General features: G+C 46.6%; 1 protein-coding gene across 3 annotated transcripts in view; it reads left to right on the top strand.

Moving 5' to 3' along the window:
- Positions 1–27,387, top strand: part of HERPUD2 (HERPUD family member 2) — a 159,165-nt gene that overhangs the window by 25,963 nt on the left and 105,815 nt on the right. For all 3 annotated transcript variants that reach the window (XM_063922499.1, XM_063922496.1, XM_063922498.1), the window contains exon 3: positions 1,575–1,652. In XM_063922499.1, the coding sequence (XP_063778569.1) occupies positions 1,575–1,652 (78 nt within the window). The remainder of the gene's footprint in view (positions 1–1,574; positions 1,653–27,387) is intronic.

The raw sequence follows: 27,387 nt of genomic DNA, 5'->3' as shown, positions 1-27,387 counted from the left end.
TAGTACTTCCGCCTGGCGATCCCCTTTGGGTACCCAGCAGCCAAGACTCGGGGCGACTTTCTCATAGTTACAGGAGACGCTGGACTGTATGTGCAGCACTGCAGCTGCACACAGTTTTGTAATTAAACACAGTTAGACTGGCTTTCCCCATTGGTCAGTGTTCTTTTACAAGCTAGTCAGCCCAGTGCTCTGTGCCGGTTATAGCTTGTGCCTGCCTGTATAGGCTATTGGACTCTGTCTGCAGACCTTGCCTGTTCTGTTGATACTCTGCCGGATTTATTGCCTGGTCGAGTTCAAGTCCTTGCCCTGTCTGTGTCCACCTCCAGTCCCAGTGTGTTAACCTGTTGTTAACCCAGTGTGTGCCTGCCATTGCTGTGTTTCTGCTGTCAGAGTGTATCATCTACACGGTGTCCATAGACCATCTGTATTTATATTTACAAGTCACCTGCAAAGTGCCTGTATTCCACTTCATTGGGCCTCCTCTGTTCAGGCTGAGATTCTGATCTAGTTCTTACCTTGACCCTTGGTGTTCCTGTTTGTGATAATCCAGTTTACTACCAGTGGTCTCTAGCCTATTGTATGAGCCCCTACTGCAGGCCTGGCCAACCTGTGGCTCTCCAGCTGTTGTAAAACTACAAGTCCCATCATGCCTTGCCACAGTTTTGCTATTAGGAATGCTAAAACTGTGGCAGGGCATGCTGGGATGTGTAGTTTCACTACATCTGGAGAGCCACAGGTTGGCCAGGCCTGCCCTACTGCTTGAGGTTTATGTCCGGGTGGCAACCTAAGTACTGGTGCGCATATCGAGCACTAAGGGAACGGCGGGGGGCTGTTATAGGTGGAAGACCCTCACGCTGGCTCTAGGGGTCTCACACCGATAGAGCTAGAGTTCCATAACAGGCAGATCACAGTGCTATAGTAGTATTCAGGGAACCTTTTTTAAACTGTTACATTAGAAGGGCAAGACTGTACTGTTCACCCTCTTCCACTACATGTCAAATAAGTGAGTTATTATTGGCATATGTTTTTGTACAGCTATAGGCTTGGATGCACAATAGGATGACTCTGATGCCGGCCAACTTGACTGATGTAAAGATACATCCGTTGCCCATACACACAGAATGATCTATTGTGTGACCATGCAATTTATCTTTATGGCAGCCTTCAGCTGTAAGGTATTATCAGCTGCCATGCAGCACAGCAGATGTGATGAGCCCAAAGGCAGGCAGGAGTGCGCGGACATCCATACACATTACAGGATATGGCTGATATGTCGCTCCGATCCACAATATCAGATGACATATTGTCTAATGCAGTGATGGCTAACCTTGACACTCCAGCTGTTGTTGAACTACACATCCCAGCATGCCCTGCATCAGTTTTAGCAAGGCCAAATAGCAAAACTGTAGCAGGGCATGCTGGGATGTGTAGTTCAACAACAGCTGGAGTGTCAAGGTTAGCCATCACTGGACTAATGTGTATCCAGCCTTAGACCATTTTTTATTTTTGAACATTAGTAAGTTAGTGACCACTTGCTATGACCATTCTGTGATTATTTTTTATTTTCTCTTTAGTTAACCAAGGATCAGAGACTTGTATATTCTGGCAAACTCCTCCTTGATCACTTGCTGTTGAAAGATATTCTCAGGAAAGTAAGTATGTAAAACCTATACATTAGGTAAAACTGCTTTGTTGTCCCAGTAGGGATGTAGTCATTAGGTTGACAGTTATGATGTCGACAGGCAAAGTGCAACATTTGAAATGTCAACGTTAGGGTTAGGTAGCGGGCGGAGGTTTAGGGTTAGTGCTAATCATATAATCTGTCGGAAGCAACAAAGGATCTGCTGGAAGTCATCACCAGTCCGGAAAGACACTGCTTATTCACCATACCATGTAAGCCACAACTAGACCACCAAGGACGTTTTATCATCATTTAATCAGTTTTTACATGAAAGTCGATGTGGTCAATGTCTACATGTCAAGTATCTCAACATTATGACAATGTTGACAGTCTCGTGTTGACATTATGAATGTTGATATGGTGAATCTTCTCAAAATATACTAAACCAGTCTAATTGCATTGCATGGCTGTTCCAGTATGTATTGATTAGAACTACGTATTGTGTATAAAAGGAAATTTGTATGACTATTTTAGGGGTCAATTCAATTAGCCGCAAGGGCGATGAGACACAACCTCCTTTCATTAACTAAAAACTTGCTACGGTGTGGCATGTGGAGTCTATGGAAAAAAGATCACAACTGAAAAAATGAGTAGTGTTTCCAAGTTTAATCCATCTTGAAAACACTGGTTTTCTTACATGACTGTTTCCAGCTTCTACCTCTTTCCTTCCAAATAGATAGGATTTAAAATGGTCTTATTTATAACTATCTTTCAAATCTAAATTACATTTTAAAAGCTCTCATAATGATTACTCCCCTCCTAAGTGATTCTCATGCTGGCCGACTGTTAAATGGAAGAGCCTGTCTTATCTGGATTAGCTCATTTATTTTACATCGGAACCATTTCCTTCGCCTACCCACCATACTTTTGCATGTTCGTTTCGGTAATACTTGCACCTTTACTATGGCCTTCACTTCAAGGCCACAGATAGGAATGCACTAGCCGTACTTATGCAATCCAACTTGTAAATATATTTAGCAAGAAAAGAGAGACTAATACAAACTATTTTTAGTGGTTACATATATGTATGGTAATGTGCATATTCTAGTATTCTGCATGTGAGAGAAGTTTTTGTGCAGCAGATGGGCATTAAATTGTGTGCAGCATGTTTGGGAAACCTCATAATGGAAAATATTGGGGACCCCTGTTCTAGATTTATGCATACTGTAATTTAACACAAGCTGTTTTTACTTTAAATAACCCTTATTCCCACCCACTAAGCCTGAGCTTATACCCACTTAGCATAGTGGTTCTTTAAGCTTTCATTGTTGGCCCAGTTAAAGGTGTCTGATGCTTCAAATGCAAACTTGTGTTTTTTTTTTATACATGTATATAATTTGATCCTTTGAAACATTTTTAAACCACAGGAATTTCTGACATTCCTTAGTGTGTAAATAGGTTTTGCCTATTCATATAATACTACATTCCTCCTAATTTTTATTCCAGTGCGGATTTTTAATGTCATGAATAATGTTCTGCAGCACTTTATAAGCTACTGGTATTGGGACACATGGTTTTCGGTATTTACTACTTGGTGATAGTGGATAAGTTGAAAAATGCATGGACCTGTCTGTTATGATGAGACCATACTCTGAGCGTTAGTATGCTGCAACCACCCATTTTGTATCCTCTCTTCTAGTAGTAACTTACAGATGTAGCCACCTTTATCTTGACCGATTCTCCGCCTAGACGGACGTTTAGTCACGCTGAGACGATAGCTTAGCTTGCTGAGTTTAATCACAGGCAGGCGCGTTGAAGCGATTCTAGGTACTCAGCATGCATTACACATCACCACCACTGGGTGGCTAATGCTTCACTAATCCAGTACTTTCGATCGTATAGGGACGGATTGATCTACAGCTCTGGCAAATGGTCAGTGACGACTGTAATGTTAATAGATGGTGACCAATGGTCAGACGGTGAGAGTTCTCAATATAAATAAATAGTTTATACAGACACAAACGAATATGTTAGAACACTTGTGTATGCAGACGCAAGATTGTGTATGGAGACGCAACTAATTGTGTAAAAGAAGGTATGTACAATGCATAACACTGTGCTTTTGAAATACATGTACAGTATGCCGTGTCTGAGTTCCTGTGACATTCACTTTATTATATTTTCTCTGACGTCCTAGTGGATGCTGGGGACTCCGTAAGGACCATGGGGAATAGACGGCTCCGCAGGAGACTGGGCACATCTAAGAAAGATTTAGGACTATCTGGTGTGCACTGGCTCCTCCCCCTATGACCCTCCTCCAAGCCTCAGTTAGATTTCTGTGCCCGGCTGAGCTGGATGCACACTTAGGGGCTCTCCTGAGCTCCTAGAAGAAAGTATAGTTTAGGTTTTTTATTTTCAGTGAGACCTGCTGGCAACAGGCTCACTGCAACGAGGGACTAAGGGGAGAAGAAGCGAACCTACCTAAGTGGTGGTAGCTTGGGCTTCTTAGGCTACTGGACACCATTAGCTCCAGAGGGATCGAACACAGGACCCGACCTCGTCGTCCGTTCCCGGAGCCGCGCCGCCGTCCCCCTTACAGAGCCAGAAACAAGAAGGTGGTCCGGAAAATCGGCGGCTGAAGACTTCTGTCTTCTCCAAGGTAGCGCACAGCACTGCAGCTGTGCGCCATTGCTCCTCATGCACACCACACACTGCGGTCACTGATGGGTGCAGGGCGCTGGGGGGGGGGCGCCCTGAGCAGCAATAATAACACCTTGGCTGGCAAAACTAACACCATATATAGCCCCAGAGGCTATATAGGTGTATATTAACCCCTGCCAGAAACGATAAAATAGCGGGAGAAAGCCAGCCGAAAAAGGGGCGGAGCCAACTCCCTCAGCACACTGGCGCCATTATTCCCTCACAGCTTCGCTGGAAGGAAGCTCCCTGGCTCTCCCCTGCAGTCCTGCACTACAGAAAGGGTAAAAAAGAGAGGGGGGGCACAATTTAGGCGCAGTATATATATATTATAGGCAGCTATAGGGGAAAACACTCTGTATAGTGATATCCCTGTGTTATATAGCGCCCTGGTGTGTGCTGGCATACTCTCCCTCTGTCTCCCCAAAGGGCTTTGTGGGGTCCTGTCCTCTGTAAGAGCATTCCCTGTGTGTCTGCTGTGTGTCGGTACTGCTGTGTCGACATGTATGCTGAGGATAATGATGTGGAGGCGGAGCAAATGCCTGTGAATGTGATGTCACCCCCTGCGGGGTCGACACCAGTGTGGATGGACTTATGGAAGGAATTACGTGACAGTGTCAGCTCCTTACATAAAAGGTTTGACGACATAGGACAGCCGGCTACTCAGCTTGTGCCTGTCCAAGCGTCTCAAATGTCATCAGGGGCTATAAAACGCCCGCTACCTCAGATGACAGATACAGATGTCGACACGGATACCGACTCCAGTGTCGACGATGATGAGACGAGTGCACCCTCCAATAGATCCACCCGTTATATGATTGAGGCTATGAAAAATGTTTTACACATTTCTGATGATACCCCAGGTACCACAAAAAAGGGTATTATGTTTGGTGAGAAAAAACTACCAGTAGTTTTTCCTGCATCTGACGAATTAAATGAGGTGTGTGAGGAAGCGTGGACTTCCCCAGATAAGAAATTGATCATTTCTAAACGGTTAATGGCTGCGTACCCTTTCCCGCCAGAGGATAGGTCACGCTGGGAAACACCCCCTAGGGTAGATAAAGCATTGACACGCTTATCAAAGAAGGTGGCACTACCGTCTCCGGATACGGCCACTCTAAAAGAACCTGCTGATAGAAAGCTGGAAAGTACCCTAAAAGCTATATATACACACACACTGGCATTATATTGAGACCCGCTATTGCATCAGCTTGGATGTGCAGTGCTGCTGCTGCGTGGTCAAACTCCCTGTCGGAAAACATTGATACCATGGATAGGGACAATATTTTGCTAACGATTGACCATATAAAAGACGCGGTCTTAAACATGCGTGATGCACAGAGGGATATTTGCCGGCTGGCATCAAAAATAAGCGCTATGTCCATTGCCGCCAGACGGGGGTTATGGACTAGGCAATGGTCAGGTGATGCCGACTCCAAGCGGCACATGGAAGTTTTACCCTATAAAGGGGTGGAACTTTTTGGGGAAGGTCTTTCAGACCTAGTTTCCACAGCTACTGCTGGGAAATCGACTTTTTTGCCACAGGCATCCTTTCTGCCGAGGGGCAGAGGAAGGGGGAAAAAGCTGCAGCACACAGCTAGTTCCCAGGAGCAGAAGTCCTCCCCTGCGTCCGGTAAGTCCACAGCATGACGCTGGGGCTGCTCAGGCGGAATCGGGAACGGTGGGGGCACGTCTCAGGTTTTTCAGCACACAGTGGGCTCTCTCACAAGTGGATCCCTGGGTCCTTCAAGTAGTATCTCAGGGGTACAGGTTGGAATTCGAGACGTTTCCCCCCGCCGTTTCCTAAAATCTGCCTTGCCGGCAACTCCCTCTGTCAGGGAGGCAGTGTTGGTGGCTATTCAAAAACTGTATTCACAGAAAGTGATCGTCAAGGTACCCCTCCTTCAGCAAGGAAAGGGTTACTACTACACAATGTTTGTGGTACCGAACCCGGACGGTTCGGTGAGACCCATCTTAAATTTAAAAACTTTGAACACTTATATCAAAAGGTTCAAGTTCAAGATGGAATCGCTCAGGGCGGTTATTGCGAGCCTGGAGGAGGGGGATTACATGGTATCCCTGGACATCAAGGATGCGTACCTGCATGTCCCCATTTACCCTCCGCACCAGGAGTACCTCAGATTTGTGGTACAGGACTGTCACTATCAGTTCCAGACGCTGCCGTTCGGGTTATCCACGGCACCGAGGGTCTTTACCAAGGTAATGGCCGAAATGATGATACTCCTTCGCAAGAAGGGAGTTTTAATTATCCCGTACTTGGACGATCTCCTGATAAAGGCGAGGTCCAAAGAACAGTTGATAGTGGGGGTGGCACTTTCTCAGGAAGTGCTACAACAGCACGGCTGGATTCTAAACATTACAAAGTCACAGCTGGTCCCGACAACACGTCTTCTGTTCCTGGGAATGATTCTGGACACAGACCAGAAAAGAGTGTTTCTTCCACTGGAAAAAGCCGAGGAATTGTCATCTCTGGTCAGAGACATCCTAAAACCAGGAAAAGTGTCGGTACATCAATGCACACGAGTCCTGGGAAAAATGGTAGCTTCGTACGAAGCAGTTCCATTCGGAAGGTTCCACGCAAGGACGTTCCAGTGGGACCTGTTGGACAAATGGTCCGGGTCCCATCTCCAGATGCAACAGCGGATAACCCTATCGGCCAGAACCAGGGTGTCGCTGCTGTGGTGGCTGCAGAGGGCTCATCTACTAGATGGCCGCAGATTCGGAATACAGGACTGGGTCCTGGTGACCACGGATGCCAGCCTTCGGGGCTGGGGGGCAGTCACAAAGGGAAGAACTTTCCAAGGACTGTGGTCAAATCAGGAGATTTCTCTTCACATAAATATCCTGGAGCTAAGGGCCATTTACAATGCCCTAAGCCAGGCAAGACCCCTGCTTCAAAACCAGCCGGTACTGATCCAGTCAGACAACATCACGGCGGTCGCCCATGTAAACAGACAGGGCGGCACGAGAAGCAGGATGGCGATGGCAGAAGCCACAAGGATTCTCAGATGGGCAGAGAATCATGTGTTAGCACTGACAGCAGTGTTCATTCCGGGAGTGGACAACTGGGAAGCTGACTTCCTCAGCAGGCACGACCTCCACCCGGGAGAATGGGGACTTCATCCAGAAGTCTTCCAAATGCTGGTCAACCGGTGGGAAAAACCACAGGTAGACATGATGGCGTCCCGCCTCAACAAGAAGTTGAAAAGATATTGCGCCCGGTCAAGAGACCCTCAGGCGATAGCGGTGGACGCTCTAGTGACACCATGGGTGTACCAGTCGGTTTATGTGTTTCCTCCTCTACCTCTCATACCCAAGGTACTGAGAATAATAAGAAGGCGAGGAGTGAAAACCATACTCGTGGTTCCGGATTGGCCAAGAAGAGCTTGGTACCCGGAACTTCAAGAGATGCTTACAGAGGACCCTTGGCCTCTGCCGCTCAGACAAGACCTGCTGCAGCAGGGACCCTGTCTGTTCCAAGACTTACCGCGGCTGCGTTTGACGGCATGGCGGTTGAACACCAGATCCTGAAGGAAAAGGGTATTCCGGAGGAAGTCATCCCTACCCTGATCAAAGCCAGGAAGGATGTCACCGCAAGACATTATCACCGGCAAGCAGGGGTGACGTTGGGCCTCAAATTGGGGTCCATAAAGGTCCAGATTTCGGCTCTGTCGATTTTCTTCCAAAAAGAACTGGCTTCACTGCCCGAAGTTCAGACTTTTGTCAAGGGAGTACTGCATATTCAGCCTCCTTTTGTGCCCCCAGTGGCACCTTGGGATCTCAATGTGGTTTTGGCATTCCTGAAATCACATTGGTTCGAACCACTTAAGACTGTGGATTTAAAATATCTCACGTGGAAAGTGGTCATGCTGTTGGCCTTGGCGTCGGCCAGGCGGGTTTCAGAGTTGGCGGCTTTGTCTTGTAAAAGCCCTTATCTGATTTTCCATATGGATAGGGCAGAATTGAGGACTCGTCCTCAGTTTCTCCCAAAGGTGGTCTCAGCTTTTCACTTGAACCAACCTATTGTGGTGCCTGCGGCTACTAGGGACTTGGAGGATTCCAAGTTGCTGGACGTAGTCAGGGCCCTAAAAATTTATATTTCCAGGACGGCTGGAGTCAGAAAGACTGACTCGCTGTTTATCCTGTATGCACCCACCAAGCTGGGTGCTCCTGCTTCTAAGCAGTCTATTGCGCGCTGGATTTGTAGCACTATTCAGCTGGCGCATTCTGCGGTAGGCTTACCGCAGTTTAAATCTGTAAAAGCCCATTCCACACGGAAGGTGGGCTCATCTTGGGCGGCTGCCCGAGGGGTCTCGGCTTTACAACTTTGCCGAGCAGCTACTTGGTCGGGGGCAAACACGTTTGCAAAATTCTACAAATTTGATACCCTGGCTGAGGAGGACCTGGAATTCTCTAATTCGGTGCTGCAGAGTCATCCGCACTCTCCCGCCCGTTTGGGAGCTTTGGTATAATCCCCATGGTCCTTACAGAGTCCCCAGCATCCACTAGGACGTCAGAGAAAATAAGAATTTACTTACCGATAATTCTATTTCTCGTAGTCCGTAGTGGATGCTGGGCGCCCATCCCAAGTGCGGATTGTCTGCAATACCTGTACATAGTTATTGTTACAAAAATCGGGTTTTGTTGTGAGCCATCTCTTCAGAGGCTCCATTTGTTTTCATACTGTTAACCGGGGTTCCTATCACGTGTTATATGGTGTGGCTGGTATGAGTCTTACCTGGGATTCAAAAATCCTTCCTTATTGTTTCAGCTCTTCCGGGCACAGTTCCTAACTGAGGCTTGGAGGAGGGTCATAGGGGGAGGAGCCAGTGCACACCAGATAGTCCTAAATCTTTCTTAGATGTGCCCAGTCTCCTGCGGAGCCGTCTATTCCCCATGGTCCTTACGGAGTCCCCAGCATCCACTACGGACTACGAGAAATAGAATTACCGGTGAGTAAATTCTTATTTTTTTTCATTGTTATACATTGAATGGAAGGGTGCACACAGGTTTCACATAAATATTGTCTTGTAACCTGATCGGAACTCCCTACCTGTCTACTGCATGAACTGTGCAGGCTCCCAGGGGGGTAGGGCGAGGCAGTGGAAAATACCGTGTTCAAAGAACGGGCCAATGCTGAAGGAGCGTCAGAATCCCCTAGCTAAAATACACATGGTCGATAGGGATAAGCGAGGTCTATGCACATAACAATACACCAGACCCCATTGCATCACAAAGTGACAAAATGTCGGAGGCACATGAACCCCCGCCTTGTAGCATTATGTGCATAGACCTCGCTTAACCCTATCGTCCCTGTGAATTTTAGCTAGGGGATTCTGACGCCCCTTCAGCACTGCCCCGTAGCCTGCAAAACCTATGCTGTCACTCGCTCCATAGCTGAGTGCTGACACAAAGTGGATGTTCATGGGCCTTGGACATTTTGTCACTTTGTGATGTGATTGGGTCTGGGGTATCGTTAAGTGCATAGACCTCGCTTATCCCTATCGACCCTGTGTATTTTAGCTAGGGGATTCTGACGCTCCTTCAGCATTGCCCCGTAACCTACAAAATCTGTGCTGTTACTTGCTCCATAGCTGAGGGCCTCCATGGGAAAAGGAGTCACAGGCGGTAGCCATTTCAATTGAGTCTGCCCTGCTACAGAATTGTATGTGTACCGTATAGTGCATAGAACCTTAACAGTACAACCGCTCCTGCAGTTTCACCCTGGTTTATGTGAATAACTCGCTCCCTGTCTACTGCATGACCTGTGCAGGCTCCCAGGGGAGAAGGGCGATGGGCTAGCGGGAGGCGGTGGAAAATACCGTGCTTTTGAAATGCAAGTACTGTATGAGTCCGAGTCCCCAGTATGTTCTTCTAGTGTACTAATTAGCACGAACAGCTTGTAACGTACAGTGGCAAGTTTAATCTTTCTATGTATAATGAAGAGATAAAAGCTCCTCCCTAAGTTCCTAGATGCCAAATCACTGTCCTTAGTATGTCTGTACAGTATGTTCTACTAGTGTACTAATTAGCACGAACAGCTTTTAACTGGATGCCGAATCACAGTACTTAGTATCTCTGTACAGTATGTTCTATTAGGGTACTAATTAGCTGTTCGTGCTAATTAGTACCCTAATAGAAAATACTATACAGAGATACTAAGGACGGTGATTTGGCAACCAGGAACTTAGGGAGTAGCTTTTATCTCTCTCCATTATACAGAGAAAGATTAAACTTGCCACTGTACGTTACAAGCTGTTCGTGCTAATTAGTACCCTAATAAAACATACTGTACAGAGATACTAAGTACAGTGATTTGGCAGCCACGAACTTAGGGAGGAGCTTTAATCTCTCTCCATTGTAATCTTTCTAAGTATAATGGAGAGAGATAAAAGCTCCTCCCTAAGTTCCTAGATGCCAAATCACCGTCCTTAGTATCTCTGTACAGTATGTTCTACTAGTGTACTTATTAGCACGAACAGCTTGTAACGTACAGTGGCAAGTGTAAATTTTCTAAGTATAATGGTTCCTGGATGTCAAATTACCATGCTTAGCATTTCTGTACAGTATTTCCTATCTAGCCAGAAGGATTAAACTTGCCACTGTACGTTACAATCTGTTCGTTCTAATTAGTACACTAGTAGAACATAGAGTACAGAGATACTAAGGATGGTAATTTGGCACCCAGGAAATTAGGGAGGAGCTTTTATCTCTCTCCATTATACTTAGAAAGATTACAATGAAGAGAGATAAAAGCTCCTCCCTAAGTTCGTGTATGTCAAATCACTGTACTCAGTATCTCTGTACAGTATGTTCTACTAGTGTACTAATTAGCACGAACCGCTTGTAACGTACAGTGGCAAGTGTAATTTTTCTAAGTATAATGGAGAGAGATAAAAACTCCTCCCTATGTTCCTGGATGTCAAATTACCATGCTTAGCATTTCTGTACAGTATTTCCTATCTAGCCAGAAACCCTGCATCCTGTGCAAGCTAGGCGGACAACTGGAGGGGACCCGATACACGGTTGCTTGCCGTTTCCCTTTCCAGTGTCACATAAACTAGTGGTTGGTCTGCCCCAAAAGCCAAGAGTCTCCTCTTTTGTATGGTACCAGTCCTGAGTCTCTGGGACACCCAGAACCAGAGATATCAGTATGCAAAGTGGACCCATTTTCCCATAGACTATAATGGGCCCGTTAATTCAGACCCACCATGGGTTCCGACGCTTGCCATGAGCCTTGTGGGGGTCACAGAAACTTGGGGTTGGTACCCTCTGGTAGCTAATTGTCTCCCCTTCCATACCAACTTAACGATGAAGGCTCCCACCTCCCATGCTGAGAGTCCCAGGTTTGAGTCCCAAAGTGCCAACCTTTTTTTTTATTTTTTATATATGTTCCCGTGACATTCACTTTATTATTATTTTTCTTTGTTATAAATTCAATGAAAGGGTGCACACAGGTTTCACATAAATCAAAGTAAATCTGCCGCAGCTATTCATTCTGCTATATACAAATACACAGCGGTAATGAGTATAAATTAGTGTATTCCGACGCAACTAACTGAGCAACACAGTACTGTAGATCGTCGGCATTCGTGTATTGTACCTGACCTGAACTCCCTCCCTGTCCACTGCATGACCTGTGCAGGCTCCCAGGGGGGAAGGACGATGGGGGTAGGGAGAGGCGGTGGAAAATACTGTGCTTTTGAAATACAAGTATTAGCGTCCGAGTCTCCTAAGGCATAAACCAAAACCAATGGAAAGGAAGTTCCAACCTTTTTTTTTTGTGTTCCTGTAACATTCACTTTATTATTATTATTATTATTATTATTATTATTATTTTTCTTTGTTATACATTCAATGGAAGGGTGCACACAGGTTTCAAATAAATCAGAGTGGGCGGGGGATTTTCCTACATACAGTAGTATACTGTTGCACATGTCTTGTAACCTGATCGGAACTCCCTCCATGTCTACTGCATGTACTTTGCAGGCTCCCAGGGGGGAAGGGGAAAGTGGGATGGGGTAGGGCGAAGCAGTGGAAAATACCGTGTTCAAAGAAAAGGCATAATCAAAACCATGGGGAACTTTGTGGTGTATCGTTATGTGCATAGACCTCGCTTATCCCTATCACCCCTGTGTATTTTAGCTAGGGGATTCTGACGCTCCTTCAACATTATCCCGTAGCCTGCAAAACCTATGCCGTTGCTCGCTCCATAGCTGAGTGCTGCCACAAGGCAGGGGTTCACGTGCCTCGGACATTTTGTCACTTTGCGATGTGATGGGGTCCGGTGTATCATTATGTGCATAGACCTCGCTTATCCCTATCGCCCCTGTGTATTTTAGCTGGGGGATTCTGACGCCCCTTTAGCATTGCCCCGTAGCCTGCAAAATCTGTGCTGCTACTTGCTCCATAGCCGAGTGCCTCCATGGAGCTAGGAGTCACAGGCGGTAGCCATTTCAATTGAGTCTGCCCTGCTATAGAATTGTATGTGTACCATACGGTGCATAGAACCTTGACAGTAGAAACTCTCCTGCAGCTTTGGCCTGGTTTATGTAAAACTTGTGTTTTGTCAGTTTGCTATGCGATCGAGCCCGGTGTAACGTAATGTGCATAGACCTCACTTATCTCTATCGCCCCTGTGTATTTTGGCTAGGGGATTGTGACGCTCCTTCAGCATTGCCCCGTAGCCTGCAAAACTTATGCCATCTCTCACTCCATATCCGAACGCTGCCTGCCACGTGGTGGGGGTTCAGGGGCGCAGCCATTTTGCCAGTGTGCTATGCGATCGGGTCCGGTGTACCGTAATGTGCATAGACCTCACTTATCTCTATCGCCCCTGTGTATTTTAGCTAGGGGATTGTGATGCTCCTTCAGCATTGCCCCATAGCCTGCAAAATCTGGACTGTTACTTGCTGCGTAGCCTAGGGCCTCCGTGGGGCAAGGAGTCATAGGTGGTATCCATTTCTATTGAGTCTGCCCTGCTACAGAATTGTATGTGTACTGTACGGTGCATAGAACCTTAACAGTAGAACCGCTCCTGCAGCTTTGCCCTGGTTTATGTGAATAAAAAAATAATAATAAAGTGTCTGGAAAAAACTAACATGCAGTCGTACTTTAGGAATCTAACCTGGGACTCTGAGTCTAGGAAGCGGAACACTTCACCACTTCGCCGCAGACAGATGAATAAATCCATTGGTTTTGATTATGCTGTAATGGCTATGGGATTAGGACCATAACATACTGTACAAAATTCCTAATCTCAAGAGGCAATAGTGAACTTCTAACACGTCCATTTGCGACAGTGTACACTACTGGTTTTATGTTTTGTCTGCGGGACTTGGACGCTCACATATTCATAAAGTACTGTAGATGGATCATATACTGTATGATGTACTATTTGCGTCTGTACCGTATATACTGTATTAAATAAGCATAAAGAGTATTTACTGTATTAAATAATGCAGCGTAATGAGTATTTACTGTATGCAGCGTAATGAGATGCCTTAGTAAAGTAGTCCTTATTATATATTTCAGTATTGTATTTTACGGGAGACCACACGCATGCGCAGTGGTGATTGTAAAAAGCGACATCTGGTGGATGATCGCAGGTATTACACGTAAATGTAACGCCAAACGCTCTGTCTGCCTCCGTGCGATTAGGTACGCCTCTCTGTGACTAGGCGCGCCTCCCTACGCCCCGGTACGCTGCGTATGCTCGATCGGGACAAACGCCTCAGCCAGTCAAGATAAAGGTGGCTACATCTGTATACAACCCACGGTAATCCTATGTAGGGCGTCCTAGATAACTGCCTAGCCTGGTAACCTTTTGTGAGTGGAATATGACCCGTGGAAGGTAGTACCTAAAATTGTCTGCACATACCCTGTAATATAGGTTTCTGTGTGTTATTCTATTTTCTGCGATACCAATTCCCTGTACAATGTGCCATGTTTCTGATGTCTGTAAAGCGATTTTGAGTCCTACGGGAGAAAAGTACTATATAAATAAAATGTATTATTAGTGTGACAATAGGGCACCCTAGTCCTCATTGACTCCGGAATTGCAGTCACAATACATGAGATACAGAAACAGATATTCTTTCTATATGTGCTGCGAAATGTAATAATAACTCGGAAGGATAGCATAAGAAAAAAAATGTGAGGGGATGTAACACAAATGATCATATGGTTATAAGGGAGATTGTGGGAGAGTATTTTTATGCAGTCTGAAATTGAATGAGCAATTAATGGCACTTAGGTAAATGCTGGAGATGTGCACTTGACCAGTTTTGCTGGTTATGGTTTAGCTTCTAATTCGTCGTCTGGTTTTGTAAAATTCCTATAACTGGTTTTGCATTTTTAAAAAAAAAAAAGGAAAAAAAAAAAAGGCTAAATCACATAATTTGGGTATTTTTTTTTGTTCTTACAGTATTATTAACCTTTAGTAACAGTAATTTCCAGTAATTCCCACTCACTCTTAACCACCTCACAGCTCACAAAATTGTTTTCAGCCAGATTCAGCCAAAAGGCTGCACCAAGCTAGATGGCTGAGTAAGCGAAGTGACAGTGAGGCGAGGCCTAGCGGCAAAAAGACAATTAAAGAAGAATTTAAAAAAGATTAATTGATCATGGAAGGCAACTGTGGTCCACGTTATCCATATCAATGAACTCAACATACAGAAGTTGTTAAAAATAGCTTTCTTTTTCATCCACTAGGGGTCACTGAAGTACTCTTGGATATGGACGGGGCATTAGCAGGGACAGGCACATTTAAATATCTAAATTAGTAACCCTCCACCCCCTCCATACTCCCAAGGTACCCCAGTGTTTTTTGTGCCTTCATAGGGATAGGACTCATTCTGGAAGTCTCAAGACTTTCACTTTTTTTATTTTTCTTTTTTCTTTCACAGTCCCTTCCCAGCTTACTAAGAAGCGTGGGTCCGGGACTGTGTACTGCTGTGAGGCAGGATTGGCTTGTTGGCGCTCAGCACAGGAGCCCCTCCATAGACCTAAATCAGCGTTTGCTGATTCAGCCTTGGCTGTAAGGAGATGGACAGAGCTTATATAAGGAGCTCCATCAGAGCCTCCTCATTTACACTGAGGTAAGGAGGGGGAGTTGTGGGGGGGGGGGGGGGGGCAGCTCACTACCGCCACACCATTGCAAAGGGAAGACCAGTTTTTACTGTTGGAGCGGGGAGGTCAGCTCATGCTGCCGCGCCTGCCATGTATGAAGCTTACTGCACGTTCCCCAGCCCAGCTGTGGACAATCACACTGCCGCCGCTGGGCGCCCGCCGATCCCCGCCTCTCAGTGCTCGTCTCCACGACTGACGACCGCAGACAGCTCTCACTGCTGCCATGGCCTGCACACAGTGGGATGTGATTTCGCCCGCGGACAGCTCCAGCAGCTGCCACTGGAAGCCATAACTGCTCCCCTCATCAGCCAGCCCCACTGCTCATAGCTCTGTGGGAGATAGCGCTGCCACGCTGGCCACCTGCACACAGCCGCAGTAAATATCATGTGGTGGGGGACAATATTGAGGGCATTACACGCCGCTGCCCGCCCACACATAGCCACAGTACCTTTCAAGCGGTGGGGGACAATGTAAAGTACATTACAGGCTATTAAGCCTACATAGGTACACCAATAACCCCAAGAAGGGAGGTGGCCAGGAGGGTTAATACAGGCTAATAAGCCTAGGACAGTGGAGAGAAAGTTTATCATTTGTTCATAAAGTCTACTCTATGTTAAAAAGGCTAAAGCACATGATGTGGACTCCATTTTCTAATGACTTCCTGTTTCTTCCTACAGGAATTTGGTGTCCATTCTACAACACACGGCCACCAGAGGGGGCAGGGGTGTTAGTAGGACATTTAGTGAAGAACAGTTTAAAAGAAACTTAGTGTATACCAAGTGCAGTGCATTCGGTTTTATACACATTTTTGTTTACATTTTTTACTGAGTGTGGACAAGTGTTCCACTGTTGTACTGTCTATGTGGGTAATTCAGACCTGATCGCAGTGCTGCTAAAAACGCTAGTGAGTGATCAGGTCAGAACTGAGCATGCGTATGCACTGCAATGCGCAGGCGCTTTGCACGGGTGCAAAGCGGATCATTGCTGTGCGCGTGGTTTTATGAAGAATCCATTCACACAACCGATCACAAGGAGATTGACCGGAAGAAGGCGTTTGTGGGCGGCAACTGACTGTTTTCAGGGAGTGGTTGGAAAAACGCAGGTGTGTCCAAGCATTTGCAGGGCGGGTGTCTGACGTCCATTCCGGCCCCGGACAGGCTGACGTGATCACAGCAGCAGAGTAAGTTCTGGGCAACTCAGAAATTGCACAAAGTTTTTTTTGTACCACTCGGCTGCACATGCGATCGCACACTTGCACAGCTAAATATACTCTCCCCTATGGGCGGCGACTATGCAAACACTGGGCTTCAAAAAACACTAGCGAGCGATCAGGTCTGAATTACCTCCTATGTGCATAATGAGTAAAGCTAATGCAAAATCAATAAAAGCATTTTGTCTGTGATGTCTCTGAGAGTGTGTTACCTGATGGAGATTCCACTTGCACAGTGTGTCTTGCAAATTAAGGGTCCAAATATGATCCTCTACCCTGATCCTCCTTGGGCAATGATGGCAGGTGTGATGTGTGAGTTAAAATCAGAGCTTGCCACTGCGCGAAAAGATCGTGCGGCGGCTTGGTCTGATTCCAGGGTAATACTGTCTGAGCTGCCAGAGTGGGCTCAGTATATGTCAAGGACTTTGCAGAGTTTACAAAAGTCCAAGTCTAGCTCAATTCCTAAAAGTAGTCGTAGTTCGGCTCATAATTTACCGGTTTCAGCTGTGTTGCCTTCTGATGATTCAATGCCAGACCTTATATCTCAAGAGGAACAAGAGGAAGGTGAATTGGGCCAGGAGTCAGATATTGAGGTTACTGATATCCCGGCCATTGATAATCTCATCAGGGCGGTACGCCAGGTTCTAAATTTTACAGAGACTGAGGAACCTCATTCAAATGATTAAGTTTTATTTGCTAAAAAACAGAAGGCAACTGTGTGTGTGTGTGTGTGTGTGTTTTCTTTATTCAGATTCTCTTAATAAAGAGGTAACGGAAGCATGGAAAAATCCAGATAAATGGTTTTCGATGCCTGGGTGGTTTCTTTCTAACTACCCACCCGTTCCCAGAGTCTATGACTACTACTACTTTCAAAAAGTTAACATTTCCAATCCCCACTGCAATGATGCTTAAAGACTCATCAGAGCATAAGCTAGAAGCTATGCTAAAGTCAATGTGTACCGCAGTAGGGGTGTTGCTTAGACCTGTTTAGTTGGAGTTTGGGTTAACAAGGCTGTAGTTGCATGGGCAACACAGCTCATGTTGGGCCTACAACAGGATCTTCCCTTCAACCAGCTTATACGTCTTTCTGATCACATCTGTGAATCTGCTGAGTATTTAGGTATGGCTACTATGGACGTCGGCCAGGTTAGTTCTCATCTTTCAGCTTCACTAGTTGCGGCCTGAATGGTTTTTTGGCTGCGTTCTTGGCAGGCAGTGTCAAAACGAGGAATAGAAGTGTTGCCTTACACTGTCAATATGTTATTTGGTCCTGAATTGGACAATGGATTTCTCAGGCTCCTGGGGGAAAGTCTGTTTTCCTGCCATTGCCCGCACCAGTTCCTAAAAGGAAATACGCTGGACCAGCGTTCAAATCTTTTAGACCTCAGTCCTTTTGAGGCTGTGCTAGAGGAACAGCCATACAGAGTAGACGTGGTTTTCAACAAACCACTAACCGTTGTCGGGACACAAAGTCCACTGACAAGCCAGTGGCATGACAGGCTTCCAGCCCGTCTCGGATCTTCAGTAGCGGGAGCACGCCTTCAAACGTTTCACTTGGTGGTGTTTCAGACATCCACAGATGAGTGGATCCACAATTTAGTGTTCAAAGGCTACAAAATACAGTTCAATAGTCTACCACCAATGCGGATTTTCAAGACTGGTCTACCTGTGTCAGGAGACAGAAAGGCGGTTCTGCAGACCATGATTCAATCCCTCGTAGATTCAGCAGTTTCGATTCAGGTTCCACTTTACCAACAGGGTCAAGATTATTATTCCAATCTTTCTGTAGTACCAAAACCGGACGGCTCGGTCAGACCGATATTGAACCTGAAGGGGCTCAATCAGTACGTCACTTACTACAGATTCAAGATGGAATCCCTGCGGTCAGTGATTGCAGGTTTAGAACCACAGGAATTCATGATTTCACTGGATCTCAAGGATGCGTACTTACACATTCTGATTTGGCCACCGCATCAGGCGTACTTAAGGTTTGCAGTACAACAAAACCGTTATCAAGTTCAGGCACTACAGTTTATCCTCTCATCAGCACCTAGGGTATTCACGAAGATGATGTCTGTGATGATAGTTTATCTCAGATCCCTGGGAGTGATAATAGTTCCGTACTTGGACGACCTTCTCATCAAGGCTCCGTCTCAACAAATACTCCTTCAACATGCCTTACTAATGTACAATGTACTAGTTCAGCACGGTTGGATTGTCAACTTCAAGAAATCAAGCCTGGTTCCGTGTCAAAGAATTTAATTTTTAGGAATGATTCTGTATACGGTGGATCAACAAATTTACCTGCCAGAACAGAAAGCACAAAGTATTCATCATCTGGTACAGTTAGTGCTCAAACCGCGGACAGTCGTGGTGCACTTGTGCATTCATCTGTTAGGAAAGATGGTGGCGTCTTTCGAAGCACTCCAGTTCGGAAGATTTTACTCACGTCCTTTTCAACTGGATCTTCTCACACAGTGGTCAGGCTCTCATCTACAGATTCATCAAATGGTGCTGTTATCTCTAAGGGCCTGAGTATCACTGCTCTGGTGACTCCACATATACAATCTCACCGTGGGAAAAAGGTTTGGAGTCTGGAATTGGATAATTCTGACTATGGACGCAAGTCTCAGAGGTTGGGGTGCAGTGGTCATACATTGTCAGCTTCAGGGTCTATGGTCAGACCGAGAAAAAGATTATGGTCCATAAATGTTCTGGAACTCACGGCAATTTACAACGCACTGCAACAGGCAGTTCACATGCTCAAGTCTCAGACTGTTCAGGTTCAGTCAGACAACGTGACTGCAGTCGCATACATCAACAACTAAGGAGGGACTCAAAGTTTCTCGAATCCTGAATTGGGTCGAGCATCACCAAGTGATATTATTGGCAGTGTTCATTCCAGGAGTGGACAACTGGGAAGCAGATTATTCTACCGTCAGGATTTTCATCCAGGAGAATGGGCTTTAAATCCAGAAGTGTTCCAGATGTTGGTCCAGTGGTGGGGTTACCCACAGGTGGATCTAATGGCATCTCGCCAAAATCATCAAACACCCCAGTATGTGTCCAGAACAAGAGATCCAAAGGCAGTGGCAGTGGATGCGCCCACAATAGAGTGGCCGTACAGCCTTGTGTATCTATTTCTACCATTTCCGCTGCTTCCTCGGTTGCTAAAGCGGATCAAAAGAGAATCCACGACAGTCATACTAGTGGCGCCTCATTGGCCTCGGAGAGCGTGGTTCTCGGATCTCCGCGGTCTTCTCGCAGATGATCCGTGCCCGCTTCCTCTACGTCCAAACCTACTACAACACTGTCCATTCCTTTTACCCCGATTTAGCGCGTCTGCGTTTGACGGGATGGCTGTGGAAACCACTCTCTTAAGACGAGAGGGCATTCCAGAGTCGATTATACCAACCATGTTACGTGCTAGGAAGCCAGTTATAGTAGCTCATCACAGGATTTGGCGAGCTTATATAGGATGGGGTGAAGCTCGGAAGTTTCCAACATCTTTCAAGTCTATCCCGTCTTTTGTGCTATATTTACAGGCGGGTTTAGATGGAGGACTACGTTTAGCTACACTAAAGGTGCAGGTCACTGCCTTGTCAATTTTCTTTCAAAGGCATTTGGCTCTTTTGCCAACAGTAAACACTTTCCTGCAAGGTGTCCTTAGAGTTCAAATTCATGCCGTCTACAGCTCCATGGAACTAGTTTAAGATTTTTTGCAGTCTTCAATTTTTGAACCCTTACAACATGTGGATGTTAAGTTTCTAACTTAGAAAACCGTGTTTCTCCTAGCCTTTAGTTCAGCAAGGCGTGTGTCAGAGTGAGGTGCCTTGTCAAGCAAACCACCGAATCTGGTGTTAAATGATAGAGCGGAACTTCGGACTAATCCCACTTTTCTACTGAAGGTACTGTCTCTTCTTTTCTCGTCAATCAACCAATCGTAGTACCTGTTTTTTCAGAAAGTTCAGGAACTCCAGCTACTTTGGATGTGGTACGCGCACTCCGCATTTATGTAGCCCGAACATCAACAGTACGTAAAATGGATACTTTGATTGTTCTCTATGATGCAGCCATGATAGGGTGCCCAGCATACATACAGACCTTGGCTAGATGGATTAAGCTGACCATTCGTCAGGCTTACTTTCATGCTAGTCTACAACAGCCTGCATCTGTTTCAGCACATTCCATGTGTTCTGTGGGAACTTCATGGGTAGCAGGTCGTGGAGCTTCTACGACGCAGCTTTGCCGTGCAGCTACATGGTCATCACTGCACACGTTTGTGATCTCTTATAAGTTTGATACGTTTGCGGCATCAGCATCTAGCTTTGGCCGTCTAGTGTTACAGGTGCCAACCAGCTCTCCCACCCAAGGGGTAAACTTTGGTACGTCCCAAGAGTACTCCAGTGACCCCTAGTGGATGAAAAAGAAAATAGGATTTTGGTACTTACCAGATAAATCCTTTTTCTTTGAATCCACAGGGGGCACTGGATGCCCACCCAGAGCAGTTTCACCTGGCTTGTGGTAAGTTCAGTAAATCTTATGGTAACACATTCTCACCGACTTGTTGAAATGTTAAGGTGATTGTTGTCTATTGTCATGTCACCTTTCTAGTTGTCTGTTATGTTATGTGTCGACTTTATAGTTGTCCGTTATGTTATAATGTTATATGTAATTCTCCATTGTTCATCCTCTCTATCGCTCCTGTTCGGCTCAGTAAAAAAACAGAGGTACCTTGAGAGTATTGAGGGGGTGGAGGGTTACTACTTTAAATATTTAAATGTGTCTGTCCCTGCTAACGCCCTGTCCATATCCAAGAGTACTCCAGTGCCCCCTGTGGATTCAAAGAAAAGGATTTTTCTCTATCGTCCTAGTGGATGCTGGGGTTCCTGAAAGGACCATGGGGAATAGCGGCTCCGCAGGAGACAGGGCACAAAAAGTAAAGCTTTACGATCAGGTGGTGTGTACTGGCTCCTCCCCCTATGACCCTCCTCCAAGCCTCAGTTAGATTTTTGTGCCCGGCCGAGAAGGGTGCAATCTAGGTGGCTCTCCTAAAGAGCTGCTTAGAAAAGTTTAGCTTAGGTTTTTTATTTTACAGTGAGTCCTGCTGGCAACAGGATCACTGCAACGAGGGACTTAGGGGAGAAGAAGTGAACTCACCTGCGTGCAGGATGGATTGGCTTCTTGGCTACTGGACATCAGCTCCAGAGGGACGATCACAGGTACAGCCTGGATGGTCACCGGAGCCTTGCCGCCGGCCCCCTTGCAGATGCTGAAGTAAGAAGAGGTCCAGAATTGGCGGCAGAAGACTCCTCAGTCTTCTAAAGGTAGCGCACAGCACTGCAGCTGTGCGCCATTTTCCTCTCAGCACACTTCACACGGCAGTCACTGAGGGTGCAGGGCGCTGGGAGGGGGGCGCCCTGGGAGGCAAATGAAAACCTATTTTGGCTAAAAATACCTCACATATAGACTCCGGAGGCTATATGGAGATATTTAACCCCTGCCAGAATCCGTTAAGAGCGGGAGACGAGGCCGCCGAAAAAGGGGCGGGGCCTATCTCCTCAGCACACAGCGCCATTTTCCCTCACAGAAAGGCTGGAGGGAAGGCTCCCAGGCTCTCCCCTGCACTGCACTACAGAAACAGGGTTAAAACAGAGAGGGGGGGCACTAATTTGGCGTTAGAAATATATAAAAAAGATGCTATAAGGGAAAACACTTATATAAGGTTGTCCCTATATAATTATAGCGTTTTTGGTGTGTGCTGGCAAACTCTCCCTCTGTCTCTCCAAAGGGCTAGTGGGTCCTGTCCTCTATCAGAGCATTCCCTGTGTGTGTGCTGTGTGTCGGTACGTGTGTGTCGACATGTATGAGGACGATGTTGGTGAGGAGGCGGAGCAATTGCCTGTAATGGTGATGTCACTCTCTAGGGAGTCGACACCGGAATGGATGGCTTATTTAGGGAATTACGTGATAATGTCAACACGCTGCAAGGTCGGTTGACGACATGAGACGGCCGACAAACAATTAGTACCGGTCCAGACGTCTCAAAAACACCGTCAGGGGTTTTAAAACGCCCGTTTACTTTAGTCGGTCGACACAGACACAGACAGGGACACTGAATCCAGTGTCGACGGTGAATAAACAAACGTATTCCTTATTAGGGCCACACGTTAAAGGCAATGAAGGAGGTGTTACATATTTCTGATACTACAAGTACCACAAAAGAGGGTATTATGTGGGATGTGAAAAAACTACCGTAGTTTTTCCTGAATCAGATAAATTAAATAAAGTGTGTGATGATGCGTGGGTTCCCCCCGATAGAAAATTATGGGCGGTATACCCTTTCCCGCCAGAAGTTAGGGCGCGTTGGGAAACACCCCTTAGGGTGGATAAGGCGCTCACACGCTTATCAAAACAAGTGGCGGTACCGTCTATAGATAGGGCCGTCCTCAAGGACCAGCTGACAGGAGGCTGGAAAATATCATAAAAAGTATATACACACATACTGGTGTTATACTGCGACCAGCGATCGCCTCAGCCTGGATGTGCAGAGCTGGGGTGGCTTGGTCGGATTCCCTGACTAAAAATATTGATACCCTTGACAGGGACAGTATTTTATTGACTATAGAGCATTTAAAGGATGCATTTCTATATATGCGAGATGCACAGAGGGATATTTGCACTCTGGCATCAAGAGTAAATGCGATGTCCATATCTGCCAGAAGATGTTATGGACACGACAGTGGTCAGGTGATGCAGATTCCAAACGGCACAAAGGTGTATTGCCGTATAAAGGAAGAGGAGTTATTTGGGGTCGGTCCATCGGACCTGGTGGCCACGGCAACTGCTGGAAAATCCACCGTTTTTACCCTAAGTCACATCTCTGCAGAAAAAGACACCGTCTTTTCAGCCTCAGTCCTTTCGTCCCTATAAGATCATATCTGCCCAGGGATAGAGGAAAGGGAAGAAGACTGCAGCAGGCAGCCCATTCCCAGGAACAGAAGCGTTACACCGCTTCTGACAAGTTCTCAGCATGGCGCTGAGACTGTACAGGACCCCTGGATCCTACAAGTAGTATCCCAGGGGTACAGATTGGAATGTCGAGACGTTTCCCCTTCGCAGGCTCCTGAAGTCTGCTTTACCAAGGTCTCCCTCCGACAAGGAGGCAGTATGGGAAAAAATTCACAAGCTGTATTCCCAGCAGGTGATAATTAAATTACCCCTCCTACTACAAGAAAAGGGGTATTATTCCACACTATATTGTGGTACTGAAGCCAGAAGGCTAGGTGAGACTTATTCTAAAAATTTTTTTGAACACTTACAAAGGTTCAAATCAAGATGGAGTCACTCAGAGCAGTGATAACGAACCAGGAAGAAGGGGACTATATAGTGTCCCGGGACATCAGGGATGCTTACCTCTATGTCCCAAATTTGCCCTTCTCACTAAGGGTACCTCAGGTTCGTGGTGCAGAACTGTCACTATCAGTTTCAGACGCTGCCGTTTGGATTGTCCACGGCACCCCGGGTCTTTACCAAGGTAATGGCCGAAATAATGATTCTTCTTCGAAGAAAAGGCGTCTTAATTATCCCTTACTTGGACGATCTCCTGATAAGGGCATAGTCCAGGGAACAGTTGGAGGTCGGAGTAGCACTATCTCGGATACTGCTACAACAGCACGGGTGGATTCTAAATATTCCAAAATCGCAGCTGATCCCGACGACACGTCTGCTGTGCCTAGGGATGATTCTGGACACAGTCCAGAAAAAGGTGTTTCTCCCGGAAGAGAAAGCCAGGGAGTTATCCGAGCTAGTCAGGAACCTCCTAAAAACAGTGCATCATTGCACAAGGGTCCTGGTAAAAATGGTGGCTTCCTACGAAGCAATTCCATTCGGCAGATTTCACGCAAGAACTTTTCAGTGGGATCTGCTGGACAAATGGTTCGGATCGCATCTTCAGATGCATCAGCGGATAACCCTATATCCAAGGACAAGGGTGTCTCTCCTGTGGTGGTTATAGAGTGCTCATCTTCTAGAGGGCCGCAGATTCGGCATTCAGGATTGGATGCTGGTGACCACGGAGCCCAGCCCGAGAGGCTGGGGAGCAGTCACACAAGGAAAAAATTTCCAGGGAGTGTGATCAAGTCTGGAGACTTTTCTCCACATAAATATACTGGAGCTAAGGGTAAATTTATAATGCTCTAAGCTTAGCAAGACCTCTGCTTCAAGGTCAGCCGGTATTGATCCAGTGGGAAAAACATCACGGCAGTCGCCCACGTAAACAGACAGGGCGACACAAGAAGCAGGAGGGCAATGGCAAAAACTGCAAGGACTTTTCGCTGGGCGGAAAATCATGTGATAGCACTGTCAGCAGTGTTTCATCCCGGGAATGGAAACTGGGAAGCAGACTTCCTCAGCAGGCACGACCTCCACCCGGGAGAGTGGAAACTTCATCGGGAAGTTTTCCACATGATTGTAAACCGTTGGGAAATACCAAAGGTGGACATGATGGCGTCCCGTCTGAACAAAAAACGGGACAGGTATTGCGCCAGGTCAAGAGACCCTCAGGCAATAGCTGTGGACGTTCTGGTAACACCGTGGGTGTACCAGTCGGTGTATGTGTTCCCTCCTCTGCTTCTCATACCTAAGGTGCTGAGAATTATAAGACGTAGAGGAGTAAGAACTATTCTCATGGCTCCGGATTGGCCAAGAAGGACTTGGTACCCGGAACTTCAAGAGATGCTTACAGAGGTCTTATGGCCTCTGCCGCTAAGAAGGGACTTGCTTCAGCAAGTACCATGTCTGTTCCAAGACTTACCGCAGCTGCGTTTGTCGGCATGGCGGTGGAACGCCGGATCCTAAGGGAAAAAGGCATTCCGGAAGAGGTCATTCCTACCCTGGTCAAAGCCAGAAAGGAGGTGACCGCACAACATTATCACCACATGTGGCGAAAATATGTTGCGTGGTGTGAGGCCAGGAAGGCCCCACAAAGAAATTTCAACTCGGTCGTTTCCTGCATTTCCTGCAAACAGGAGTGTCTATGGGCCTCAAATTGGGGTCCATTAAGGTTCAAATTTCGGCCCTGTCGATTTTCTTCCAGAAAGAATTGGCTTCAGTTCCTGAAGTCCAGAAGTTTGTCAAGGGAGTATTGCATATACAACCCCTTTTTGTGCCTCCAGTGGCACTGTGGGATCTCAACGTAGTTCTGGGATTCCTCAAATCACATTGGTTTAAAACCAGTCAAATCTGTGGATTTGAAGCATCTCACATGAAAAGTGACCATGCTCTTGGCCCTGGCCTGGACCAGGCGAGTGTCAAATTGGTGGTTTTTTCTCAAAAAAGCCCATATCTGTTTGTCCATTCGGACAGGGCAGAGCTGCGGACTCGTCCCCAGTTCTATCCCTAAGGTGGTGTCAGTGTTTCACCTGAACCAGCTTATTGTGGTGCCTTGCACCTACTAGGGACTTGGAGGACTCCAAGTTGCTAGATGTTGTCAGGGCCCTGAAAATATGTTCCAGGACGGCTGGAGTCAGGAAAACTGACTTGCTGTTATCCTGTATGCACCCAACAAACTGGGTGCTCTTGCTTCTAAGCAGACTATTGCTAGTTGGATGTGTAATACAATTCAGCTTGCACATTCTGTGGCAGGCCTGCCACAGCCAAAATATGTAAATGCCCATTCCACAAGGAAGGTGGGCTCATCTTGGGCGGCTGCCCGAGGGGTCTCGGCTTTACAACTTTGCCGAGCGGTTATTTAGTCAGGGGCAAACACGTTTGTAAAATCCTACAAATTTGATACCCTGGCTAAGGAGGACCTGGAGTTCTCTCATTCGGTGCTGCAGAGTCATCCGCACTCTCCCGCCCGTTTGGGAGCTTTGGTATTATCCCCATGGTCCTTTCAGGAACCCCAGCATCCACTAGGACGATAGAGAAAATAAGAATTTACTTACCGATAATTCTATTTCTCGGAGTCCGTAGTGGATGCTGGGCGCCCATCCCAAGTGCGGATTGTCTGCAATACTTGTACATAGTTACAAAAATCGGGTTATTATTGTTGTGAGCCATCTTTTCAGAGGCTCCGCTGTTATCATACTGTTAACTGGGTTCAGATCGCAGGTTGTACAGTGTGATTGGTGTGGCTGGTATGAGTCTTACCCGGGATTCAAAATCCTTCCTTATTGTGTACGCTCGTCCGGGCACAGTACCTAACTGAGGCTTGGAGGAGGGTCATAGGGGGAGGAGCCAGTACACACCACCTGATCGTAAAGCTTTACTTTTTGTGCCCTGTCTCCTGCGGAGCCGCTATTCCCCATGGTCCTTTCAGGAACCCCAGCATCCACTACGGACTCCGAGAAATAGAATTATCGGTAAGTAAATTCTTATTATATGGTAAGTACCAAAATCCTATTTTTCTCCATGAACTGAGTTCCCGCTTCCGTCTGAGACGCTGTGTATCTAAAAGGACGCGTCGGTGTTCACTTGGGCGTCTGTGTTCACTATAGGTTCATGGGGCGATTGTGTACACTAATAGTGTTTGGATCCACTCAGCGTTCACTAACGTGTTGATCGATCCTGGAAGCGGGGTGAAGTCTCCATGTATCCCACTCTACTGAGCCGGGTGATACAGCACTAAGGGGGTCATTCCGAGTTGATCGCTTGCTAGCTGTTTTTAGCAGCCGTGCAAACGCTAAGCCACCGCCCTCTGGGAGTG

The sequence above is a fragment of the Pseudophryne corroboree genome, chromosome 5 (genome assembly GCF_028390025.1).
Source record: "Pseudophryne corroboree isolate aPseCor3 chromosome 5, aPseCor3.hap2, whole genome shotgun sequence".
NCBI lineage: Eukaryota > Metazoa > Chordata > Amphibia > Anura > Myobatrachidae > Pseudophryne > Pseudophryne corroboree.
The sequence above is the reverse complement of the archived record's forward strand: the minus strand, read 5'-3'. Positions and strand labels throughout refer to the sequence as shown.